The sequence below is a fragment of the Notothenia rossii genome, assembly GCF_949606895.1.
Source record: "Notothenia rossii genome assembly, chromosome: 2".
Classification (NCBI taxonomy): Eukaryota; Metazoa; Chordata; class Actinopteri; order Perciformes; family Nototheniidae; genus Notothenia; species Notothenia rossii.
Window position 1 is genome coordinate 16,282,743 of NC_136904.1, and position 25,150 is coordinate 16,307,892.

Genomic DNA, 25,150 nt, shown 5'->3' on the forward strand with positions numbered 1-25,150 from the left:
ACTAACTACACTTTGAGTGCAGCCCCAGTTGGTACTGTGTGGCAACCCCTAACATTTTAACACAACAGCAGATGGTGTTTTCACAAAAATATCTATTAAGACAAAGGCTAACAAAGGTATGTTCTGCAAAAGAGAAAGCACACTGGTTGCTCGAACTTAAGAATGATCTAATAATAAGTAATATCTAAACATTTCTTTTAGATATTTCTAATGGGATTGTATCTTGTTCACACAGATTACACATACTTTTGGAAATTACAATTTGTATTCTTTTGAACTTGATTTAAATGTGGTAGACAAATATTCAAATGTAACTTGTAATTCATCCAAGGAACTGCATACAATTATATTTATGTGTTATTTAATAGCACCACACATGCCAGAATAAACATACTGTTTAACAGTATCAATAGAATTCTGACATTTTTGTAATAATAAAGAAATACGGAAAATACTAAATATAGAAACCGTGGGGAAAAAAACAGAACAGAGGCGTATACAAGTTGTTTAATGTTGGTGTGAGCCACAGCAGCCTCACATTCCTTTCCAAAAAATCAATAATCCTCACTGACAAGATATATTCATCAAGCAAAATCAAGAACAGTGCATTGTCAAGCAATATGTTTCATTAACACTGACATACAACCAGAGAACAACACATGTTCCAGTGTCAAGCTGGTCATTTAACCAAACGTCTTTTCACTATCTATTGGAAAACCTGATAAAGGGGCCGATATTGCAAGGCATTTAGTTCAAGTATGTTTTTATATTTTAGCTGGTTAACTCAGCTCAAGAGCAACTGGCTAAAAGAAGAAGACACAATTCACATTACAATAACAGTGTGTAACCAACCATCTAGGCCACATTAAGTTATTTAGCTTAGCTTGCTTGGGTCATCATGGACAATATTCAAGTCAAATATTAATCTCTGGAATTTGAGCCTTTTCTCCTTTGTGTTTTTTTTTACATTTACAAGAAATGTTAGTTAACTGGAAAAAGAGTTTGTGAAATGCCATTTTGTTAGCTCATAAAGTACTTAATTCTTCCTCTGCTTGTTCCCAGTTCTTAAGTAATCATCAATCCAAGTAATGGATGTCTACAGTAGATGCGATCCAATGACATAGTATGTAGTATCATATGTGCAACACTGAGTTCTAACAGCTGCATCTCCTGATAACTGAATGAGAACCAGGTTGAGAAAGGCTGACTTCTGCTGGAAGACTTTCATGGTGATAAAAATGTATTTAAATTGAGACACATCTTCACAGATATTTAAAGATGTCTTCATTATAGAACCGTGTGAAGACGTATTTAAAACGTTCAGAAGAACAATCAAAGTACTTTTGAAATCTTAAAACCTGGCCTCTACGCTCAGGGACAACACGTTTTAGACATTTATCCATCAACATAATGAAGTGGCAGCCGGAAAAGGAACCACTCTTGTCATATTAACAAAATTGGGGTCCGATGAAGGCATAGAGCAGTAGAATACATTGTTACCTTTGATACCATCATCTAATGATACCGGCAACGTGTGTAACTGACAAATACAAACCACAATTCATGTACACGTCACACAATGTCAATGAATTCTCAATGTTAAAAATCTCATTTGGTTGCAGTTTTGTAAGTGGAAGTAACTGCATCTCAGTGTGTGAGGAAGGCAACCCCAGGGAAATGTAAGCGACAAACAGCTCCTCACAGAACTGTGGCTTACAGACTGAACTAAGAATAACATGATGAGTATTTTATGTAATTCCCCCCGGAATATAAAGACCACAATTAAAATTAAAATTGCATTATTGAGGCCATTTAAGACCAGTGCAACACATCATATCTCACTTTGCTGCTGCGACAACCAGGGATTTCTTTCAGAACCCCGAAACTCTGGACCAAATGTTGAAAAACTTCTGAAAAATTGTACTTAATTCAGCTAAAAATATTTTCCTTGAGGCGTGTGTCCAGCTACAGGAAAAGGCCTGATTTGTTTTGCTCATTCTGGAAGTGTTTTTCCCACCCTGAGTACTCCTTCTGACTCTTGGGATATAGAGGTGTCCTCTAATTTCCCCAGCACATCAACAAACTCCTCATATGTTGACTTCTCTTGAAAGGGACGAGTTCCCAGCAGCTCCTCCATGTCCGCTTTGTCTAGCATCTCCTTTTCTAGCAAACGTTTTGCCACCTGCAGCACATGAACAATTATAGTGAACAACAAGCATTTTTAAGATAACTCCATCAATACAAATGTAATTTCTTGTTGCTGACTTCGAGAACAGATGAGCAGTAGCTGCGACAAATAGTAGAATTAGCTATTAAGATGCTTCTTCATACAGTGTTGGAAAAATGACTCTTTATCTTTACTTCTGTCCATCCTTTTTGTCAGTGATGTGAGTAGTTCTCACCTTGTCCACCATATCTCTCTTGTCCGTGACGAGCCGAAGTGTTCGCTGGAAGGCAGAATCTATGAGCAAGCGGACCTCCTGATCTATGAGCTGGGCTGTAGTTTCACTATAGGGCTTCTCCGTTACCATGTCACCCTGCTGAGGGAGGTCAAAGGACATCTGACCCATCGCATCATTCATTCCAAACTGTACAACCTGAGATATGAAGAGAAACAGGCCGTTAGTTACAAAACAAACTGTTCTTATGTGCTGATTTACAACATTGTTCTCAAACTAACAAAAATGCTAAGTGACTTCTAATTGTGCACCCAAAAGCCTGTGTGGATATCATGCGTTAAGACATGTGTATGTGTTTCTGTCTGTCTTTCGGTCTATGGCTCATCTTGCAAACAACCTGACCCGTTAGACTTATACATTTGTTTTGCTTATTTAGGACTGATTTTATACCGTCAGTGACTACTAACTCGTGGAGTTCCATTAGAGGAGGACAAACCTACCGAGTCAACTTTTATAGTTATTATTAATACAAGTCTTACCATATTTTATATAACTTCCATTTCAGCATAAGTGTGACTCAAAGAGTGTATGACTCAACATTAACTCCCAATGTCATATTTTATCACATACAGTCATTTACTGATTTCTTTTGCATTTGTTAACATGTTTGTTTTAGAATATGGTGAATACCTGTGCATATGCAGACTGGGTGACCTTCCTGAGGTCATCCTCCGCTCCGGTGGTGATTCGCCGAAAGAAAACCTGCTCTGCCACTCGACCCCCCAGCATCATGCACATCCTGTCAAACAGCTGCTCACGGTTGAACAGGTACTGTTCCTTAGGCAGATATTGCACATAACCCAAACCTTTTCCTCTGGGAACAATGGAGACCTGAGGGAGTACATGATAGTTACTCCAATTATCAATATAATTATGTGTGGAAATCCCTATTTAATTGCAGAGGGTAAAACAAATCTATTTAAGGGCAGAAGGTGGATTCAGATGGTCAAGCAGCAGTGTGAGAGAAAGCAAACGGTGTGACTACCTTAAGAAGGGGGTCTGCATGTTCGAGAAACCAGCCGGCCACAGCATGTCCGGCCTCGTGATACGCCACAGTCGTCTTTTCTGGAAGCTGCATTACCTGAGACTTTTTTTCCAGACCTGAGAGAAAGGAGGAAGTCTTACTAACTTGATGAAGGTTTATAACCTACTGTATATCTAATAGGTTCACAATAAGAATTCTCCATGTCAACTTACCTCCAATAACTCTATCGACTGCCTGCTCAAAGTGCTTGGTGTTGACATGTTGGCTGAGGTGGCGTGCAGCTATTAGTGCTGCTTCATTGCACACATTAGCAATATCAGCCCCTAAGACAAAAATGAGCCAAAATAACCAAGTTAACCTGTCGTGTGATAAAAAAAAAAAAGGCGAGAAATACAGCATGCAAACTGTATGATATTTGTAGAATAATAAAAAAAAACAGTGGAAACACTTGTGAACATGAACAAACATCTCTTCTTCTTACCAGTAAAACCTGGAGTTAGTGCAGCTAGCTTCCTGGCCAAAGCCTGTACTTCTATATTGGTGTCCAACTTCAGAGGTCTTAAATGCACCTTAAATATGGATTCTCTGCCTTTAATATCTGGTAGTCCTGTACAAAAATAGACAAATAAAACAAGAAAAGATTTAGAAAATTAATTTTGAAGAGCTGCTCATCAAATTCTGTAAATCAAACTGGTCAGTAAAGACAACATTAAACGACAAACCCTGTGTCAGCAGTATGTGTCGTTAAGCTCCTCATACAGCAGTGTTAGCTCTTACAAGGAGAGAACTGTTTTAATGGGAAGGCAAAGTCATGGGATAAATGACCCTTATCTTGAAGACTGCCTAAAAAAAATGTGTACATTTAAAAGTTTGTGACATGCTGATTTTAAACTTCAGGTTAAACATAAATTTGAAGTCTGACTGGAAGTCTCTGCAGAGAGTGGTCAGGACAGCAGAGAAGATCATCGGAGTTTCTCTCCCTCCCATCAGAGACACCGCTCAGAAACGCTCCCTGACAAAAGCCCAGAACATTTTTAAAGACCCCACTCATCATGCTCTGTTTTCCGTGCTGCCCTCCGGCAAGAGGTTCCGCAGCATTAAGAGCAAAACAGTCAGATTCTGTAATAGCGTTTTCCCCCATTAAATCAGACTGCTGAATATTAAGTAGACTTTATATTTATTTTAAACGCACACTTTATCTTTAATTTTATCAGCACCACATCACTATTATTTATTTATATGTACAATTTTAGCACGTTTTTATATTGTCCTGTTCCTGTAAGCCAGTACAATGACATTTTGTTTCAATAGTACACTCTGTGTTTTGTTGAAATGACAATGAAGTATGTTTATCTATCTATCTAAATTGGCATTGAAACTGTATTTGAGGCAACTTTATCTTAACAATACTGTTTATCTGTAACAACAGAACGATTAAAGGAAAGGGAACAGAAAGAGTCAACAACACAGTGGAGTGTGTGTCCCGTCCCGCATGTTGGCCGCCAGTCATCTAATCCTTCTTTTATAGAGAGCCAGCTCTCTCCTTTTGACCCAGTTTTCTAGTCAGAGAGAAATCTGCCCTGCCCACTATTGTCCAGCACTGCCAGCATAAAGCAAATTAAACCTCAGCAGGCTGAAAAAGATCAACCATTTTAACCACAGAGATAAAAGCGCACAGTATGCAACACACGTTTTAAATGACATTACAACTGAGCAGTCGCAAATAAAAGAACAGAAGCAAATATAATAGGCTTGAAGACAATTTCTTAAATGGAAACCATACAGTGACTGTGTCAGTAAGGTTAAGATTAGCACCTCATCTGAAGCAGACGAATACAAATAACAAAGTTAAATCTGCTAGCACATTAGTGCCACTGAATTGGGGTTGTTGCATGGTGCCTGCTGTGCAGTAGTACTGAGATGGTGTGGTAACACATTTACACATTAATATGGAATTGAAAAAGAGGGGAAAAACAAGAGAAAACCCATTCCGGGTTTGCTTTCAAGTCTAAAATTAAAATCATCCAAAAGGAACAAAAATTGCATTACGGAAAAATAATAAAGTCGGCCGGTTTATTTTATACAAGATGTAAATCAAAACCCTCTAGCTCTTACCTTGCAACTGATTAAGTGAAATGTAACAAATGTAACTTACAGGCACGTTTAAAGTGAATCAGGGATAAATGATGATGGAGAGAAAGAGATGCGGATAACAGATTGAGTGTAATTAAGTGAAACCTGCTCTCAGGAATCCAGGAGAGAGCAGTACAAAGTTAGAGAAGACCTAAAACAAGTGCTTCACTTTACCTAAGTATATATGTCGGTCGAAGCGTCCCGGCCTCATCAAAGCTGGATCCAGAATATCCACTCGATTGGTGCCAGCTAAAACTATCACATTAGTACAACTGTTGAACCCTGGAATGACAAATACAAATACAATATGTGATGTCGTGAAATAATGCTCCAGGAATGGGACAAAAAAAGTCTTGAAAACTAAGAGAGATTACTGCCTACCGTCCATTTCCACAAGCAACTGGTTGAGGGTGTTTTCCTGCTCGCTGTTGTTGCCAAAGTTCCCTCTGCCTCTCTTTCTGCCAATTGCATCAATCTCATCAATAAAGAGGATGCATGGAGCGTGTTTTCGAGCTGTGGCAAACGTGTCCCTTATCTTATAAAGGAAAGAGCAAACATAAATCACAGAAATTATCTTACAGTTAGCATCCTTTCCTGTAAAAAACAAAGCACCCAAAGCAAGGATCATGCTTTTTATTTGCACCTCTAACATAACAATCCCAATAATAATTGTGTTTACAGATGACGTTGCCAAACAGCATAATGAAATGCATGTGACCAATTCATTCAGTTTTATGACTATTTGCACTATCCTGCATTTAGCCCATACTGACCCTCGCTGGACCCACGCCAACAAACATTTCCTGGAACTCGGAGCCGTTGACTGTGATGAAGGGGACGTTGGCCTCTCCTGCCGTGGCCTTAGCTAGCAAGGTCTTTCCGGTACCAGGTGGGCCCGCCAACATTGCACCCTGGTTTAAGGAGACATGTTGCACTCAGTTTCAGGCTCATATTTGTCTTTGTGTTTCTACCAAAACCTGCTTAAATGCCTTAAAGAAGGGGGAGGTAATTTTGGAAAAACCAGCTCGAGTGCGCTAGAATTTGAAAATACACAGCCGGAGAAAATCCAGTTATTTTAGCCGGGCCGGCTAAAATGATTGGTCTTGCTTTTTACAGCACCACGGCTTCCACAGATGAAATTTTTTTATGGATTTTTTGTCAAAGCAATTAAGATATTCATTGTTATCGGGATGTTAAGAGCATTCCATGGAATATAGCAAAAAGTGTATCTCGAGCCGGTTTCTCAAACTTACCTATCCCACCTTTAATGTTCAAAAAACACATAATTGTTGTATCATATTGTCTGTCTGTATATACCTTTAATCACTCTTTGTCTGAAAAACTCTGTTTAAGACTCTCTCCAAAAAAAAACAGTAGCTATGCTCTGATTGGCCTGTGAGAAAAATGTGGTGCAAATGTATTTCTCTATAGATATTTAGATATGGGTTAAATTCAAATAACCCTGCATGTAAAGTAGGAAAGGAAGCCAAATGTGAAAGGCTCGTTGAATCCCATGATTCTTGATCAGGGCAGCCATAAAAGCACTAAAAAGGTAGGTTTTCCATCATATCTCCTGAATAATGATGAATGCTACGGGCACACCTTTGGGATCTTGGCTCCTAGGTCGTGGTACTGCCGCGGGTTCTTCAAGAAGTTGACTAACTCCAAAATCTCCAGTTTGGCCTCCTCACATCCTGCGACATCTTTAAATCGAACCTTGATGTTGTCTGTGATTATTTTAGCCTTGGATTTACTCATGCTGGAGGGGTCTCCTTGCCCTTTACCCCCACGACCTCCTGCCATTGGTCCCCTACGCATGGCAAAAACTAAAAAGCTGACCAGCAGTAAGGTTGGGAGAACGTTTAAAAGGAGTGTCCTGTGGGGGAAAAGAAATAAGCTCCATAAGGCCAGCATCAATATGACAATACAATATGTGTAAAGTCATTTTAATATGAACATTTTCAGGTACTCATCAAATAAAATCCTCACCCATCGCTTTCACTGCTGTAGAATACAGGAACTCTCTGTGAGTCGAAACCCATTTCTTGCTGGGCCATTTCCAGGTTGTGCTCAAATGAATCAACACTGCCAATGTTGAACCACAAAAAGCTCTGAAATATACACAAAACAGAGGGGATTCAACATCAGTATACTGTGCAAAAACGTTTGCTGATGTAAATTCAACTCACAAGCAAGCCTGTCTAGGTTTTTCTAAAAGGTAAATAACAAGGAAGACATAAACTCTTCTTTCAACAAATGTAAACAGTCAATCAATTGCAGCTTCTTTTGGCTATGATAGCTCATTCTAGTGCACAAAAGTACATTGTTTTATCTTACAAAGTAATATTTTAAATTGCATGTGATCAACCAAATCGGTGGACTGGATTCCAATTGAAGTTCAGAATATACGTTGTAACAAGAGTTAGTTTAAATTATTAGGCAAAACAAAGGTATGACTCATCTCTGTTTTAAAAATATCCCTTAAACTAACCACCAGCATGACCTATAGGAAAAGCAGAAGAACTAACCACTTCCGGTGTGTTCACTCCATTGAAAGGAATTACTTTGACATATTGTTTATTGACAACCTCCAGGTGATCGACCTGTGTAGAGGGCACAAACAACAATTTGTTTACATGGTTGCAAGAAACAAGCAATAAAAACGAAAGTTACAAAAAACGAAATCCTCTCTCCGCCTCTTACCAAGCCTCTGTTCAAGTAGTACTGCACAAAGTCCTTCCAGGAGATCTGCCTCCCCGTCTCTCGGAAGTAAAAGTACAAAAAAGCTGAGACCATGCCTGCTGCACCGAATGCAACGTACTGAAAAGATCTTTGATGCAAGCTAAACTCCTCCTGTTGGGTCAAGAAATGTTGTAAGAAAAAAAACAATTCATTAATTGAAAGACTGTAAAACCATCTCTCTTCTTACACTGCAACCACAGTATGCTGCCTGCCAGATATATCACGATATGAACAGTACTAGTACATTAATATATACTATAGAAATATAATTAATTTCATGATTTGACAGTTTAGAAAGACTGACAACAATACAGCGTACAGAGTTCTTGTTAATTAAACCTAAATACATAACATTTATATAATACTATAAGTAGTTCTATGCTCAACTAGGTCAAAATGCATGCTAAATTATGAAGAATGCAACTTAGATTTGCTCTAATGAGTGAGATCAGGCTTAGATTTGAATAAAATATATCATATGCCAGCATTTAAAAAATAGATATACGTAAAGTTAACATGTAGTGCATTTTGAAGTGCATCTAAGACAGAAATCGGTAATATTCTGGTCATGCTTCGCACCAGAAAGCGCGTCCACCAGTGGGATTCTTCCTTTTTTCCGCCTTGTTTTCTTCCGTCCCCATCATTATTTGTGTCTTGCTCTTCCGTTACAAGAGATTCTTGTTTTTTGGTATTTTCATCTGAATGGTAACAGAACATCAGTCATGCACTGCAGAGGAAATGAGAACGGAAGATGTACAAATGATGCTGTGATAGTGACTCAAACATTCCTCACCTTCAGTTGATTTGTTGACGCCAGAGCTCTCTTCACTCTTTGGGAAAAACTTTTCAAAACCTGAAAGCAAAAACAGCAAACACAAACAACAAAATATTTAGGTCATCGTGTGCAAACGTTTCGCTGAATTACTTAGTGTTACAGCATTAGGAGTGACATTACCTCTTGGGGGTTTGTTTGAGCTAAGTAAGCGAGCAAGTTGGAAACTGTGTGGGAATAATCCTCCGCATCGCCTTTGGATCAGTGACCCCTTCTAAAACAAAAAGTTACAATATGATTAACAATCTCACAGCATGGCCATAAAAAAAGACTTGTGGAAAATAAATATTAAGTTGAAAGAGATTAATTCAACAGCCTTTCTAGTAGATGTTATAGACTAGTAGGTGTTACAGACTGGTGATAAGAAACAACATTGTAAACATTGTGTCCCGGTTAACTTGATTTAATTAAGAAACTGTTCCAGATAACACTTATACAATGAACCGTGTCTCTAAATCTCACATGGTATTTACTCAGATCGCATGAGAATATCAAACAAAAATTAAGTAGGAAGTAAAAAATGTTTTCATTTGGTTCAGTAATGCATGACTGATCATGGATTTTAGCAATCAAATACCATTATCAATAATTGAGAATAACAACATTTTACACAACATTTAGATGTTTATATTGATGGAATATATATCTGGGTGCCAAAATTGTTATTGTTGAAAAATTATCTTTACAATTAAAGATGCCATAAACAATTGCTTGTTTAATAATAAATAAAAAATCCTAAATGAATATTAAATTAAGCAAATTTGGGGTAGGTACATTTGAGAAACCAGCTCGAGTGCGAAAAAATCTGCCACTTCCTTACAGAGCCCCTCCTCCAACACACACGAACGCGCACATGACCAATGAGGGCACGAGATAAGTTTGTGCTGGAAGGCTGACAGGCAGGTAGGCCATCCAGTTACTTTAGCCGGGCCGGCTCAGATGATTGGTCGTGCTTTTTACAGCGCTACCGTTGACACAGATGACATTTTTTTATGCATTTATTGTCAAAGCATATATTCATTCGGGATGTTAAGAGCATTCCATGGAATATAACACAAAGTGTTTCTGAAATAAATTACATACCCCACCTTTAATGTTTGCTTGATCAATTATAAAAGTAAAGGCAAATGAATGAATGAACCAATAAACAAGCCTGGGCTCAATGCCCCTTACCCAATACAGTACCAGAGACACGCCCCCTTCAAAAACAATATTATGAAACTGAGGAAATTGACCTCTAAACTAAACATAATCAAAAGGACATATCGTGAGAGTGCAAACCACTGAGGAATGATACATAAACAGTGCTCAGATTGTTTGTTTACAGATGTAGGGGGTCTAGACTCTAGAGCTTACACCGAGGAACACTTTGTTCTTTCCCATGACAAAACAAATCAAATACAATTACACTCCTGCATTACTGTGATCCAATGCATAATGCAAAACAACAAGTTTGCATTGATATAATTCATGCAAATGTGTAGGTTTTTTTCAAGAAGGTCTCTTTCAATGGCTCTGAATGAGGACCTTAGACACTTTAGAAGAAGAATAACAAAAGTCACCGTACCAATGTGAGGGCTCCGCCGCTGCGGAAAGTAGAGATAGCTGATAGATCTCGACTCCAGGACCGAACCGCCCGGACCCGGTTCCGAAAGGGCCCGACACTCAGAGCGAGAAGCATATCAGCTATCTTCCCTGGGCTTCACTGGAGTATAGCTGCCTGCTGGAGTCAACAAGAAGTACTGTACCGTGCACCATGCACACAATGCAAACCGTAGTCTCGCGAGATTCTAGTTACAAAATAACTGGTCGTGGTCTCACGTGTGGGACTTGTTTGATGATCATTTTAATCCGAAAGACATATCTTTCTTTTACCGCTATGGGTTCAAATCATGACTGGATAATGGTTATAAATTCTTCAAGCTAAAAACAATAAATTAAAAATCATTAGTATCTGTGTCACAAAGCCTTGGAGTTTGACTGGTTCACTGAGTTCATTCTGTACATGTATGTACACATACTTATGCATTGATTTGTTTGCGACCAGAACTCCTGTTTATGATGGTGTAATAAGGGAATGTACATATAATATAACTATAATGTTGTATTTTGAATTCTAATATCGCAGATATTGGATCTGAATAAGGGTTCTTATTAGATTATTTACAGCACAGGACATACTGTACTTTGTATCACTGTAATCACTGGCAGAATTCCAAGTCCTCGACCACTGTCAATGCACCATATGTTTTCACACGTGGAGCCAAAAGAGGCATGGACGCTCCCCCTTTTGGACTGTATACTTTATAAGCAGTGGTTGGATGTACATGTACTCAAATAGGCTATTCTAGTTTAACCTTAACCTTCCTGTACTGCACACACATAAGGCATACATACGTTCAAATTGTACACATATAACAGATCTAAATAAACGTGTCAAAGCATTACTAACTATTGCTTTGTTACAGCATGGGCAAATCTTGCATTTTGGGGCCAGTGTTGTTGTCGACTGTTGTATTGTACCATCATTTAACATAATACATACATTGGGGATGGATTTAGAGCATAGGCAGAAGAGCAGGGGCCCAAGGGTCAGGGGGCAAGAGAGCCTTTGAGGCAGGGCCTGTATTAAAAGAGGTATCAACATTCGTTTTTTTTAAGGCAAATGGCTTAGTCAAGAGAAGGCAAGACTCAGTGACTGTTTAGGCCTGATCATAAATGTAATTTTCTTATAATTTTTTATTTAAAAGTTTAAAGGTTTTACACACGTTAAAATGAGGTCCAGTTATTATCATTTGTCCACGAACAGATGGCAGTTGAACTGGAGTTAAGCACAAAACTGCAGTTGTAATGCATCCATTACTTTATTCATGCACTACTCAACATGTTATACAACAGGGCATGGGTATTCCCAACTCCATTAGTTTGAAAAAAAATACAGTAAATCATGCTGAAAGATAACACAGCCATCATTAATTATTTTTAAACAAATATTTGAGGTCAACAATTACACATAATCAAAGTTGTCACGTAACATCTTTGACATCCCTGGACAACATGTGCTATAGGTCATTTAAGACTGAAACCATTAACATGATGGTAAATGTAATAAGACGTTTGGATAACAGCTGTATGTAACCTGACTATCTTAGGCACACAATGTTCATTAGTATTCATAACCATGTGCTACTCACTGCACTAAACTGAACAGATCAAACGCATAACAAATCGTTTGAAATGAGTTGACAGTTTTGAATAAAGTAAAGCACATTTAACTTCCATATTATTATTATTTTTTGTAGCTCTACAATTCTTCTTACAAGAACAAATATACTGGTGATGCATGCTGTGATAATATACCTGTTGCCAATATCTGAATAGGATCAGACAGTCAATCTATTTATTGGATTTATTATTGTAAACTAATTGTGAAATTGTAGCTTAGAAGGTAACTCTCCTAAATTACAATAGCCTGTTCACAAAATTGTGGTATAAAACAAAAACTGGAAACTAAAGCGAAAGTTACGGTTAATATTACTAAAGTTAATTAGTCTTTTAAAGCTAGTTATTATCCATTTATCATATATGGCAACCTTAAAGTTTATTATTCAGCGATGTTGGCAGTTTAGGTTAATGAAGTCGAGGATCTTAATGGTTAATATACAACAACTCCTGCATGCATAATCACCCATGTTGATGTGGCTTTTCTCTATATTTTATACATTTATACAAGCAGACGCACAAAATAACGTAACTCACTCACACAAACACATACACAGTGTTCAGTACATCCAGTTTCAGTATGAATCAAAAAGTTGGATACAAATATATATATATATATATATTAATTTCCAGATGGGTTTCTAAGTACCCTGCTTCATGTTTAGTGCACAGGAATATATAGACACTAAAATATTAACATACGCACAAAACAAACCAGGACAAGGACGAAAAGCTGTCTTCTGTTGATTGGGTAGAGCACAACACGAGGCAAAGTGCAACATCCAGAAACATCAGGCGGTCCTCTCCAGAGTTATGCATCCTTCACATCTGGCACCTCGTCCTGCTTGCGGTCAGTCATTCGGGCACATCGCGGACAAGTTGTGGAGTTGTCATAGTAACAATCTCTAAAGAGACAAACACCAACAATGTTGTTACATAATATGTCAAATGGATTGTGTCCATTAGGGTAATGAGTTGACCTTCTTGTTATCTGATACGATCTGGATTTAAATCACGACTAGATGATCTGATTTGTCAGATCTGAACTAGATAAGCTCAATAACTGGACATCTTTGACTAACCTGTGGAAGACAGCAGAGCAGTCGTAGCAGACGGAGGTGTGACTGTCAAACGGGAACAGTATGTCTCCTTCCTTACACAGCTCACATACAAATCCTTTGGCTTGACAGCGCTACACACACACACACACACACACACACACACACACACACACACACACACACACACACACACACACACACACACACACACACACACACACACACACACACACACACACACACACACACACACACACACACACACACACACACACACACACACACACACACACACACACACACACACACACACACACACACACACACAGAAGTTTAGAGTTTCAGGGAGGCTTAATTTTCTCTCTCTTTTAGCGAACAATGCTCAATCCTTTCGCAATATGAAAAGTATTTGCTAATTGCGTTTTAGAAGTTACTACAAGATAAAGTTGAGAGTGATTCCCACAGAGGAAATGTGTGTACTTTCAGAGCCAGGTCATGTTCTCTGTGTGTATCCGCTCACCTCACAGTCTAGTTTGATGTGTTTAGCAAATGTGGTGTGGATCTCTGTGAGGGAACAGCTGAGTCTGCCACTGGCGATATCAATCAAATCCTGAAGTGAGTACATGTCGTCGTTCTCCACAAAGTGCTGACGATCTTGAAGCTGGGGAACACAAAGATAAAATAAAAATACTAATATGTTTTTTTGTCTGTTGTAAAGCCTTTTTAAATCACAGAAAAGTGAATGCAAAAGCTCTGAAATATCAGAAGGAAAAATAATGGAGAAATATTTGTGCTGATGCTGCGCCTGTACCAAGTCACGTTTACAGTATTTTCATGGACTAATAATATCACATTCAATGCCTCAAATTTACAACAATAACTTTTTCTGACACAGCCCAGCTCTCCCGTTCCACCACATGGTGGTGCTCTTGTTATATATACAGTATATAACCTATTGGTCACATTGCATCATATCATGCAACTGTATCTGATGCTTTAGCTCAGCCAAATACAGCTTAATATTACCCAAAAAGCATGCATAAAAAATATATTCAGATAAAAAATGTGAAATTAAAAAGAAAAATTACACAATTTACAAAGTACACATCCACAGCTGCACCATGCAAATGACAATTCAGCTAATTTATTTACCTGTAGCAATAGTCGAGCCTCCATGGCCTCCTTACAGGTAATAAAATAGGGTTTCATCAATAGAATATCTTGACGGAGCTTCTGTAAAGGACACACACACACACACACACACACACACACACACACACACACACACACACACACACACACACACACACACACACACACACACACACACACACACACACACACACACACACACACACACACACACACACACACACACACACACACACACTTGTTGAATAGGAATATGTGAAAGATATTTTTTAAGATGTATTTTTTCATTTACAATGAGAACATCTACAAACTCCAAAGCAGTGGAGCTACCCACCCTGATCTCAACCAGTTCCTCCACGAAGTTGAATAGCAGCGGGTTGATTTCTTTCAGCCTCAGCACAGGACGTGAGATCATCAGAGCAAGGTAACGCATTGAGGAGCGACAAACCTGAAACAGAGACGCACACTGTCAGAATATGCAGACATGGACATGCTGATACACCTCTCAGACCCATACAGTGATGTGGGTTAAACCTGTATCTGACTAATTATTAACCTAATATGTGTGACTAACATGTGCAACCCTCCTCTTGACTAGGTTTTCAACAGGAAAGTGCTGACTGGTAGGTATTTCTATTATGTAAGATGATGTTATTGATGTTCAAACGACATCAAGCTGACTACCCTGAATAATTATCTTCCCTGTGAAGTCCTCCTCATGAACACTAAATTGACTTTGACAAGTAAAATTGGTGGAGTGCGCCCTTAAGTTTGTTTGATGCTTCTGTAATACAATTATGTGTAATTCTGGGATTAGCAGTAACCTTTATGGGTACAGTTGCACATTCCAGTCTTGTGTTTTTACCTTGCGTGGGTCAAACTCCCAGTTGTGTATGACACGAGCTGGGACCACGGCGTTGTCGTTCCAGTGGCATGTGCTGCAGTAATACTGGCCTGTGTAGTCGCACTGCCTGGCTTCAGTGGGCACGCCCCCTAAACGTTAATATAGCACAGTACGTTAAAACTATGACACAAAAGAAAGCAGGGTGTCATTTAATACAGTTTCAAATCATGATCAAATGCATTTTATTTAGATGTGCGGAAGAGGATAAAGGTTACCTGTAATGTATCATCTGTGTAAAATAGTCATTTGTTATGTGTTTGTAATTTCTAGTCATCCTTTTCTGGATGGCTTAAAATAAATCTTTATTTATAACTATGTGCACATGCCAAGCAAACTTGAGTTCAAACAGCCTACGTATTGCTGTTGGTTCCTTTGTTCCCCTTCTTCTTTTTTTTTTTGCATAACACAGTCGATTTGCACTCACTCAGTGAAATAGGTGTGCGACATTCTGCACAGCGGTAGTCCTGTCGGTCCAGTCCGATCTCCGGGCAGATGCTGAGCTCGTACTCCGACTGGTGGCTGACTTTTACCCTGACACAGGGCTTGGTGATCAAGTTCATACACTTACTATGGCAACGATAATAGCAACCTGAAACAAGAAAGGGTTAATCACTTGGCAGGCAACGACATTACCACTTTACCCAATGGGTTGGGTGTGAATCGCTGCTTAACATATTTAAGTCCAACATTCAAGAAATATATTCAGAGAAGAATTAAAAGTGAACCTTAAAATACATCAATATTTATTGAAACTGAAAAAAACAACCCAATTCCTATTAGGAATCTGGGTTAAAGGACAGTCAGTTAAACACATTTTCCCCTTCTCTGATTGGTTGAGAAATGTAAACATGAAGCATGCATGCGCAGCTTTGAGACAACAAACGAGACAGTGGGATTGTGGATGGATGTGTCATGAAGTCCAAATTGAAAGCCTGTGCATGAGTTTTGAATTGTTTGCACTAATGGAAGTTTTACAGTTTAGTACAAAAACATCTCTACAGTGTTATATCAAGCTGATGCACTGCCTAGCGTGTCTCACCTGTGCAGGTGTACCACGTCTGGATAAGGCCCCAGATGATGGCACCACACTTGTCGCAGGTCTGCTTCACACTCTTGCTCTTTTCCTTGGAAAAGCGGTGCTCCAAAAGGACTCTCAGATTCGGTTCATCCTCCTCTGGGTCCTTTTAAAGGACAAAGTGAAAAACAGAATGTTCCACTAACATGCCAGTAACACAGTTTATGTGTAGATGAAGATGAGAGAGAATACAAAAATGCAATATCCATATTAATTTGTTCATAGTCCCTATATGACCCTTGCTGAACACAGGCAGATGTCTTCTCTCAAGGAAAAACAACTTCATGTAATTAAACATAGCTGACAACCAAGTGACCTTCAGGGGATCTGTCACAGTGTACTGTACTGTACTGTATATGACACTCAGCTGCTTCACATGATAGGGTTCAAATGCCACAGTATAAATACCCTTCATCAAAGGTCATGCAGATGCTAACTAACAAGTTAAATGGTTGACCTAAAATAGGGTGAGTGACAACATGCAGTCCAATTCATTAAATGAAACCCTTTATTCTGTAAGATCATTACATTTCCCTTTACTTTGAAACTGGACTAATAACTGATTCATTTATTGATTTATTTTTTATTGAGTGTTCTGCAAAAAAATGGATTGCAAGTAATACTGTGTTTTCTCATTTTAAAGAACATAAACTGTGCCTATGAAATTTGAGGAGTTCTGCAGGAAATAAGAGATCTCCACAAACGTGTTTATTATTATCAGTCTCCAATGTTTGCTCTCATTTATCTTGTACAGGGTGGTGGCTAAAAGATCAAAGCTGATACTGAGGAAAGCCTTTATTTGTTCAATAGGATTTCTTATGAGCCTCCCGACATGAGACTCACGTCCACCAATCATGTATGTAAATAATAATTGCACCCATTAGATTATTCTTTACCCCAATATTTGATGTTTTCCACAGAAAGGAAGCCATGTAGGTTCGCACTCTGGACTCTAGCCTCACCTTCAACTCCCACATCAGGTCAACTGTCAAAACTGCGTTCTTCCACCTTCGAAACATCTCCAGACTCCGGCCCTCTCTCCCCGACCCCGTTGCAGAAACATTAATTCATACATTCATCTCCTCACGCCTGGACTACTGCAATGGAGTCCTGTTCGGGGTCACCAGCAAAGCCCTGGACAGGCTCCAGTACATCCAGAACTCTGCAGCCAGGCTCCTCACCCACACTAAGCCCTGGCAACACATTACCCCTACCCTCATCCACCTTCACTGGCTCCCGGTCAAGTCACGCATCCAGTACAAACTCCTCCTGCCAACTTACAAATCTCTCCGCTGACCAGCCCCTGCTTACATCTCTGACCTCCTTCAGCCCTACACCCCCTCTCGTCAACTGCGGTCCTCCGACAACGGGCTGCTCTCCATCCAGCGCTCCAAGCTAAAAACCTTTGGCAACAGGGCTTTCAATGTCGCAGCTCCCACCCTTTGGAATGCTCTCCCCTCTGCTATCAGGAATGCCGACTCTCTGGACACTTTCAAAAAACAACTCAAACACCATCTGTTCACCCGGGCCTTTGGCCTCAGCTAAAATGCAGTACCCAGCAACCGGTTAGTTTTATTTATTTATTTTTTTAACCTGTGTATCCTTGTGACTATTATTATTTGTGTTGTTTTATTTCCCATTGTAAAGCGTCCTTGGGTCTCTTGAAAGGCGCTATAAAAATTGAAATTATTATTATGTTTCTCCACAAATGTGGGTGCAGCTGTGCATTTAAAATAATCAGAAACATGCATATTTAAAGTGACCAATGGTCCGTCTGAGCCATTACTAAAAACAACAGTTATCCCCAGCTCTATTGACTCCTCAGCTCCTACCTTAAGTTCCTGCAGTTTGAGACGGAGGTGGATCAGTTTCACCACAGTGTCCTTTTGTCTCTCTGAGTGTTCTGGCAGCTCCAAGATCAGCTTTTTACACTCCTCTATGGCCATTTTAAGCTTCTCAATGTCGGATGCAACAAACGAACCCTGAAACAGGTGAACAATTCAACATTAATAGAGAACATTAAAACCAATAGATCTGTATGTAGGTTTCTTTCCATCAGATTTTTTTAGAGTTGACAATTCCTTTCTTACCATGGGCCTTGAGAAGTGGTCCTCAGCTAGACCGAGGTCCATGGTCCGGTCTGAACTGTGGGTTCTGGTCCCAGAGAACAGCTCAGGTCTTGCTTCTTAAAAAAGGCAACATGGCATAAAGCACTGTTCTTCTTGTAGGCATACAAATGCACTCAGTCATGCAAGCTAATTTCGCACACATGACTGTGGCCACTCAAGACAATCCCTACACTCTGACTCAGCTCTCAGGAAGTCTCGAAGGACAAACAGTTCAAAATGCATAACTGAAGGAATCCTATACAAAGATCTCTTATCAGTTTGGAAAATGTGTAACTAAGCCAGGAGAAAAGACAGACTCCTGAGTCATTAAAACAGCTACTTAACTACCTGAATGAACATTGAAGTGCTTTTAACTTTTGCTTCTAAATGTTTATAATCAAGCTGTTCTGGAAAATATCATCGTTTTGTGAAGATTAGTTGCAAAAATAATCTTCAAGATGCAAAGAGTGCTTTCTAAACGAGATGTGAGCTTGTGCTTTCTCACGTATGTGACCACATTAGAGCTGCATAAATAGATGTTATTGATTTGGCCACTTGGGAGCAGCAGAACAAGCTGAAACATAACGTCTGACTTGTTCCCTTGTTATTGGGCCAAAGGGAGGGTGGTGAAGAAGCCAACATAGTCACACTATCTTGCGCTTCAAAGGGGGAGGGGGGGGGGGGGGGGGGTGAAGAAGCCAACATAGTCACACTATCTTGCGCTTCAAATTATGAATCAAATCTCAACTGAGTGTGTTACATATTAAACTCAGCAAGCAATGAAAGAATGCCAGCTACAGTTTTTTTTTCACAACCTTTTTCCACCCCACAGGACCGGTCACACACACACTCACACACACATCCAGCAGACAGGAGGAACATTCTGCTTTACATTGAGTCATTTCAATGAGTGCAATTCAAACAGAATGTGGAATCAGAGGATTCATTCTAATAATAAATGAACAAAACACTGAATCATGTGCATTTTACAAAAAGGAAAGTTTCATCTGTACAATTTGTTATGACCCATAGAATAACCTTGCCACAAAACTACCTCAATGCAGTTGTTGATGTTGTTGTTGTTATACTGTTGTGCGAAATGTGTTGATTGTTACTTAGTAGTGTTGTCCTGAACTAAAAGGGTTGTAATAAGTTAGTACGTTAAGCCCCCATTTATTTTAGAGTTAGACTTAGTAAAAAATAAAGGTTGATCAGCCTCCCCTATTTAAAATTACATTTTTAAAAGATACATTTCTACAGGTTTTGTTCGTCTTTGACATGTATGTTAAAAAAGTGTATTTAATAATAAATCTGCACCATATATATACTAAAACACACTCTGATTTAACCTACATCAACAGTGTATACTGGAACATGAAGTATTATGATGAAAATGTTAATATTGAAACACATTCTTTTTTAAATGCAAACATCTATTACATTTAACTTAAGATCAAATGAAACAAGAACACCCTAATCATTCGATATATAATATTCCAAAATGTCAACCAGTCTAATTTTTATTTAAAAAAAGGTAGACAACAGCAGACAACAGATGATGTTTTTACCTGCATACGCCTCACAAAAAAACATGCTTAGTGAATCCTGCTTCTCCTTGCCAGACAACAGAAAAAGACATATGCCACGAGTCAATTCTCTTAGTGTGTCAGGCTTGTCTGTCCAAGTTATTGTAATTGAAGGAAAAGTTTGTATATCCAAAATCATAAAAATACAGGAAGTGTTCCGAATGTACTGCTTACACTTGTGCTTTTCATTTCCTCTGGTTAGCTCAACCTTCCACTACATAAGCTTAGAGATACTGACACAAATCAAGCATGTGTTTTCTTTATGTAAGGATCTGTTCCAAACTAGATTAAATAGTTTAACTTCTGTAAATATATTAGGGAAACAATTAGTCAACAGCATCACAAGGGAGTCACTGCCCCATACAGTTAGTGAGCCATAGGGATGATATGTAAGCAAAGAACAAGGGAGCTTTACCACATCTGAAAGTGACCTTTAGAAAAGTAAATACCATGATCTCAGAAAACACCTCCTACGGCAGCACACATTTCCTTATGACAGGCCTCAGGCAAGGAACATCTGTTCTTTTTCAAAACAATTTCTAATAGAGAAGTAGGACTACGGGTAATCAGAATCTTTTCACAGTCTGCAACACCAGCATAACAGAAGATTGTAATGATAGCTGGATGTTTGGCAAAGTAGATTAAATACTTCCTAGAAAAGGTCACATGTGCATCATAACGACAGAAGCTGGAAGGAATTAATTTCTCATCCTCACAATTGTATCTGCTGCACACACGTGCTGGGATTTTCCCGAGATACATCAGAAAGTGAAACAAGGGTTCGACAGAGTTGTTTTGTGCTTAAAGGTCCCATGTCATGGCCATTTCCACTGATCATAACTCCATTGTTGAGGTCTACTAGAATAGATTTATATTGTACAATTTTCCAAACTCACATTGGTTTCTTATACAGCATCTCTGTAAACTACGTGTATTCACTGAATTTCACTCTCTGCCTTTAACGGCTCGTTGTAGCTCCAGTAGCTCCGTCCCCCACCCTCCCTGTGAGCAAAGTGTGCTCTGATTGGTCGGGACGTTGTGAATCGCGCTAAGCTCCGTGGAGGTGTTGTTTCCTTGTCTAGCGATACACAGCGAAACACAGCCAAACTCCTTCTGAGCACACACAAAGTCACACCTGAAGTAAAAACGATAAGTGTGGCTTGATATTGAGTAAGAAAAAGGTTGATAAACGCTGTGAGAATGGGTCTGCAGAGAGAATTTCGCCGCGATCCCAACTGTCTGTTATCAGCCTGCAGCCAGGGAGGAGAGATCAGCAGAGCTGCTTGCACTGAGTGTGTTTGTGAGGAAGTCCGTGGATTGGTCAATTTGGACCAATCAGCAGGGGCTTATCGTAACGGCTCCGCGGACGTAACGTAACGGCTCCACGGATTGGTCCATTTCGTTCCGGATACAGTTGACATCATGCGTACCCGGAAGAATCAAATGGACAATGACGTATCTCCAACAAGGCGTTTTGGGGAGGTATGACATGGGACCTTTAAAGGGCCCATGTCATGCTTTTCTGGTTGTTACCCGTTTCCTTGTGTGTTATGAAGGTTTTTATGCATGTAAACATTCCGCAGAGTCACAAACCCTCAAAGTACACCCTGTAGCGAGTAAAACTCTAACACAGAAAAGACCTGTCTATGCTGCCCCAGAACGCCTCGTTGGAGATTTCTCTTTTTCCATTGTTTGCTTCCTGGGTTCTGTGACGTGTGAATACCCAAATCAACAACAAATGACCGGATTGGCCCAAATGGACCAATCCGCAGAGCACCTCCCACACCAGGAATCTTGGCTAACTAACAGGGAGTCCCATTGACTTGCATAGAGCTCCCTGAACGCTGGTAATAGACGAGTTGGGATCGCGGAGAAATGCTCTCCGCAGACCCACTCTCACAGCGTTATAAACCTTTTTCTTACTCAATATCAAGCCACACTTATTGTTTTTACTTTGGCTGTGAATGTTTGTGTGTGATCAGGATGAGTTTCGCTGTGTCTGGCTGTATCGCCAACCCGGAAGCCTGTCCGCTCCTCCCCCGACCAATCAGAGCACAATGGGCTCACAGGGGGGGGGGGGGGGGGCAGGAGCTCTAACAAGCCGTTTAGTACAGAGAGTGAATACCTGGTCAATACACATACTATACAGAGATGCTGTATGAGAAACCAATGTGATTTTTGGAAAATTGCACAATTTAAATCTATTCTAGTAGACCTCAACAATGGAAACATGATCAGTAGAAATGGCCCTGTCATGGGACCTTTAAGTCTTACATATTCTTACGCATGTGTTCTGGCAGATCCCAACAGTGAAATTGATATGACATGTTTCTGTCTGCATGTTATCTTTTATGAGGTCTTTGTGAGCTCTAGAGAATAAGAGTCAGCCACCGTAATAAACTTTGTTTGAATGTTTAAAGTAGCACTACTTGATGCATGACAAGTCACCAAAACAGTTCAATTAATAATCCATATGATTCTAAGGTTAACAGATCTTGGCTCAGTAGTAATTAGCAAGTTAAAGAGTCCATGAAAAGCACTCGGACCTAAAGCATCAACCTTTTTTCCTAGAAATGAACTACAGGTGTGAAAGTGACCATAAAGTAATGACATATGATTTGCCTGTGAAGAACTTCCACACATTTTACCGTGGAGTGGGGGCGTTTTGCCTCCTTGGGGACCATCTTCTTCCTCTCCACGATCAAAGGGATTGAGGCGGGTTTGGCGAAAAAGTGCAAGTCTCTCATCATACTCCATTTCATCGGCTACATCTAAAGAAGAATATAAACAGTAACAGTGATAAGTTGGTTACTTTCTCTTCTATTATATGTATGAATTGAAGCAGGAAGCCGGAGCCTAATTTGCCGGCACGGGTATTACTTGTTTTGCAGTGTTTTCCCATTCACATCCCAATTATAATCGGGCACCTGCTACCTTTTATACTTGTGATTTACACTTTCTGTAAAAACACTGTAAAGAATCATCCGAAACTGAACTTAAATGAGACTCCACAAAGCCACAGAAGAAAGTATACAAATTATGTTTGATGTTTTCCCAGACAGCATCTTCACAGAGCGCTCCCTTGATAAGTAAATTCCAAAATATGCTTAAATTGATTCATGTTAATGTCAAGAAGTTATGTTAATGGACTAGAGCTCTTTTAAAAAAGAGAAAAAAACTCAAATATCATCTTGAACGGCAGACTGCTTTTCATATCTGAAAAAGGAATAAATGCATCTTAAAGAGCTATCAATGTCTTGTGTGTTTTTGCCATAAATAAATAAAAACCATGTGTTAACTTTATGTTAGTGTTTGAGGATGCGTATCAAAAGCATACAAATTAAAACAAAAGCACTCCTTTAAATCAATGTACTGTATGTACAGACCCAATACACAGCACTGTCACTAACTCTGGTAGGCTATAAAGCTACTTAGCTGGAAGTAACTTTTGATATATGCCCCAAAAAAAGGCATTCAAATATTTGTTTATGATTCATTGATATTATCGAGGTCAGTACCGGTAAAAGGGGTCAGCAGATGGTCAGCAGGGTCAATAGGAAAACACCTTCTGAAGCCTCGCCTCATCCACTGTAACCAATCAGGGCTGTTGTTGACAGTCCTCTCTTTAACACAGCGGTAACCTTACCATTATTGTTGCGAGCCATAATGCTAAACATGTAGGATGTTAAATATTAATTATAAAAGCTATGCTAATAATATAAAAAGTGCACATCAACAATAGACAGATGTCAACAGACAGCTAACGACAGCTAGCTCCCTAGCTTTGAAAAAAACAAGCATCTGCTAGATGCTAATGTTAGCTTATTAAACGTTCCTGTTTGCTCAATAGCTTACCCCGTTGTCGACACTAGTAATCGTTAAGGACTCGGCAGCAGTAAAATATATTTGATGGTTGACACCAGTGGTTAAAATGAACAGTTTTCCCCGTGGTGGGTTGTCTCTTCCATCAGCAACATCGCAAGACAAAAGTGTCAAGTCATCCATTGTTTAAAAATCGATTCCCGGTAAGTATTTTCAAAATAAAACCCGTTTGGCACTTAGGAGTCTTGGTACCTTCCAAATAACTTCCTCAAAGATTAAATATCGTCCCATTGAATTGAAAACGAGGTTTTTCCCAGAACATCTAACAGCCTAATAACTGATATTACATTTGATAGTGCACTGATAATAGGAATGGACATTTCATAAAATATTACAATTTACAAGTTGTCGTTTCTAACAAGAAGGGGGAATATAGTTGGTCTAAATGCTATGGGAAAGTATGCCTGTATTCAGAGATGTACACGATTAGACCTGTTAGACCTGTGTTGTCATTGCACATGACTAAATTCTGTTGTGCAACAGCAGCTCCTACAGTGGTAGCCTACATTTAAAATCCATATATGCCAATCATCACACATAGCCCTTAATGCTGCAATTACTGTGTAACAGGGGCGGTTCTATGGGGGGGGGGGGCAGGGGGGCCAGTGCCCCCTAACACTGACCTCTTTCCCCCTGTGGCCCCCCTAAAAATGAAAAGTGAAAAAAATGAAAAAGGTATGATTTATTACAGGATTTATTGAATGACGGAATAGGCGGAACTAACGTTATTCATCATTCTAGTCGGACCCATTAGAGCGGTGCACTCACTTTCACTGTCCGGCTGAAGCGCCCGATAAACAAACACTTTTCATCTCGGATCATCAGAGGTTGTTGCATCCAAGAAAGACTGATTGAAACCTACGTTTCGAGAGACTACCACGATAATTGAAGGTGAAACTATTGTATCCGTGTAATTGTAGATGTAAAGTAGAGATGTAACTGTTCATTGCCTTTATTTTTATATAAATATGATATGGTGTTAGTGCAAAAATTGTACTATAACTTAAGC

General features: G+C 39.3%; 2 protein-coding genes across 7 annotated transcripts; both read right to left on the bottom strand.

The window, feature by feature from the left end:
* Positions 1-492: 492 nt before the first annotated feature.
* afg3l1 (AFG3-like AAA ATPase 1) lies at positions 493-11,719 on the bottom strand. Its single transcript, XM_079666081.1, has 17 exons — positions 10,719-11,719; positions 9,275-9,365; positions 9,113-9,172; positions 8,899-9,017; positions 8,281-8,430; positions 8,106-8,180; positions 7,567-7,688; positions 7,180-7,453; positions 6,351-6,488; positions 5,959-6,112; positions 5,752-5,859; positions 3,926-4,051; positions 3,657-3,767; positions 3,445-3,560; positions 3,090-3,290; positions 2,403-2,597; positions 493-2,182 (listed from the first exon to the last, which is right to left on the bottom strand). The coding sequence occupies exons 1-17, from the start codon at positions 10,830-10,832 to the stop codon at positions 1,994-1,996; spliced, it is 2,343 nt and encodes a 780-aa protein (XP_079522207.1). The 5' UTR covers positions 10,833-11,719; the 3' UTR covers positions 493-1,993.
* A 153-nt stretch (positions 11,720-11,872) lies between these two features.
* Positions 11,873-24,276, bottom strand: def8 (differentially expressed in FDCP 8 homolog). Of its 6 annotated transcripts, none has more exons than XM_079666083.1 (13): positions 24,115-24,276; positions 23,778-23,882; positions 22,908-23,030; positions 18,656-18,747; positions 18,398-18,547; positions 16,530-16,671; positions 15,915-16,079; positions 15,452-15,579; positions 14,921-15,034; positions 14,587-14,667; positions 13,955-14,095; positions 13,456-13,565; positions 11,873-13,278 (listed from the first exon to the last, which is right to left on the bottom strand). In XM_079666083.1, the coding sequence occupies exons 2-13, from the start codon at positions 23,842-23,844 to the stop codon at positions 13,185-13,187; spliced, it is 1,407 nt and encodes a 468-aa protein (XP_079522209.1). In that variant the 5' UTR covers positions 23,845-23,882; positions 24,115-24,276; the 3' UTR covers positions 11,873-13,184. The 6 variants fall into 6 exon arrangements, with proteins under 6 accessions (XP_079522209.1, XP_079522208.1, XP_079522213.1 ...); XM_079666082.1 differs by having other exon boundaries at positions 18,656-18,750; XM_079666087.1 differs by lacking the exon at positions 23,778-23,882.
* Positions 24,277-25,150: the final 874 nt, after the last annotated feature.

Coding starts and splice junctions, on each gene's coding strand:
- afg3l1 (XM_079666081.1), bottom strand. CDS start 10,832: ATGCTTCTCGCTCTGAGTGTCGGGCCCTTTCGGAACCGGGTCCGGGCG. Junction 9,018..9,112: donor CGTCAACAAATCAACTGAAG/GTGAGGAATGTT, acceptor GTTACCATTCAG/ATGAAAATACCAAAAAACAA. Junction 7,454..7,566: donor TACAGCAGTGAAAGCGATGG/GTGAGGATTTTA, acceptor TTTCCCCCACAG/GACACTCCTTTTAAACGTTC.
- def8 (XM_079666082.1), bottom strand. CDS start 23,844: ATGAGGCGAGGCTTCAGAAGGTGTTTTCCTATTGACCCTGCTGACCAT. Junction 18,548..18,655: donor ACCACTTCTCAAGGCCCATG/GTAAGAAAGGAA, acceptor CACCTGTTTCAG/GGTTCGTTTGTTGCATCCGA. Junction 15,035..15,451: donor GGGAGTTTGACCCACGCAAG/GTAAAAACACAA, acceptor TCTCTGTTTCAG/GTTTGTCGCTCCTCAATGCG.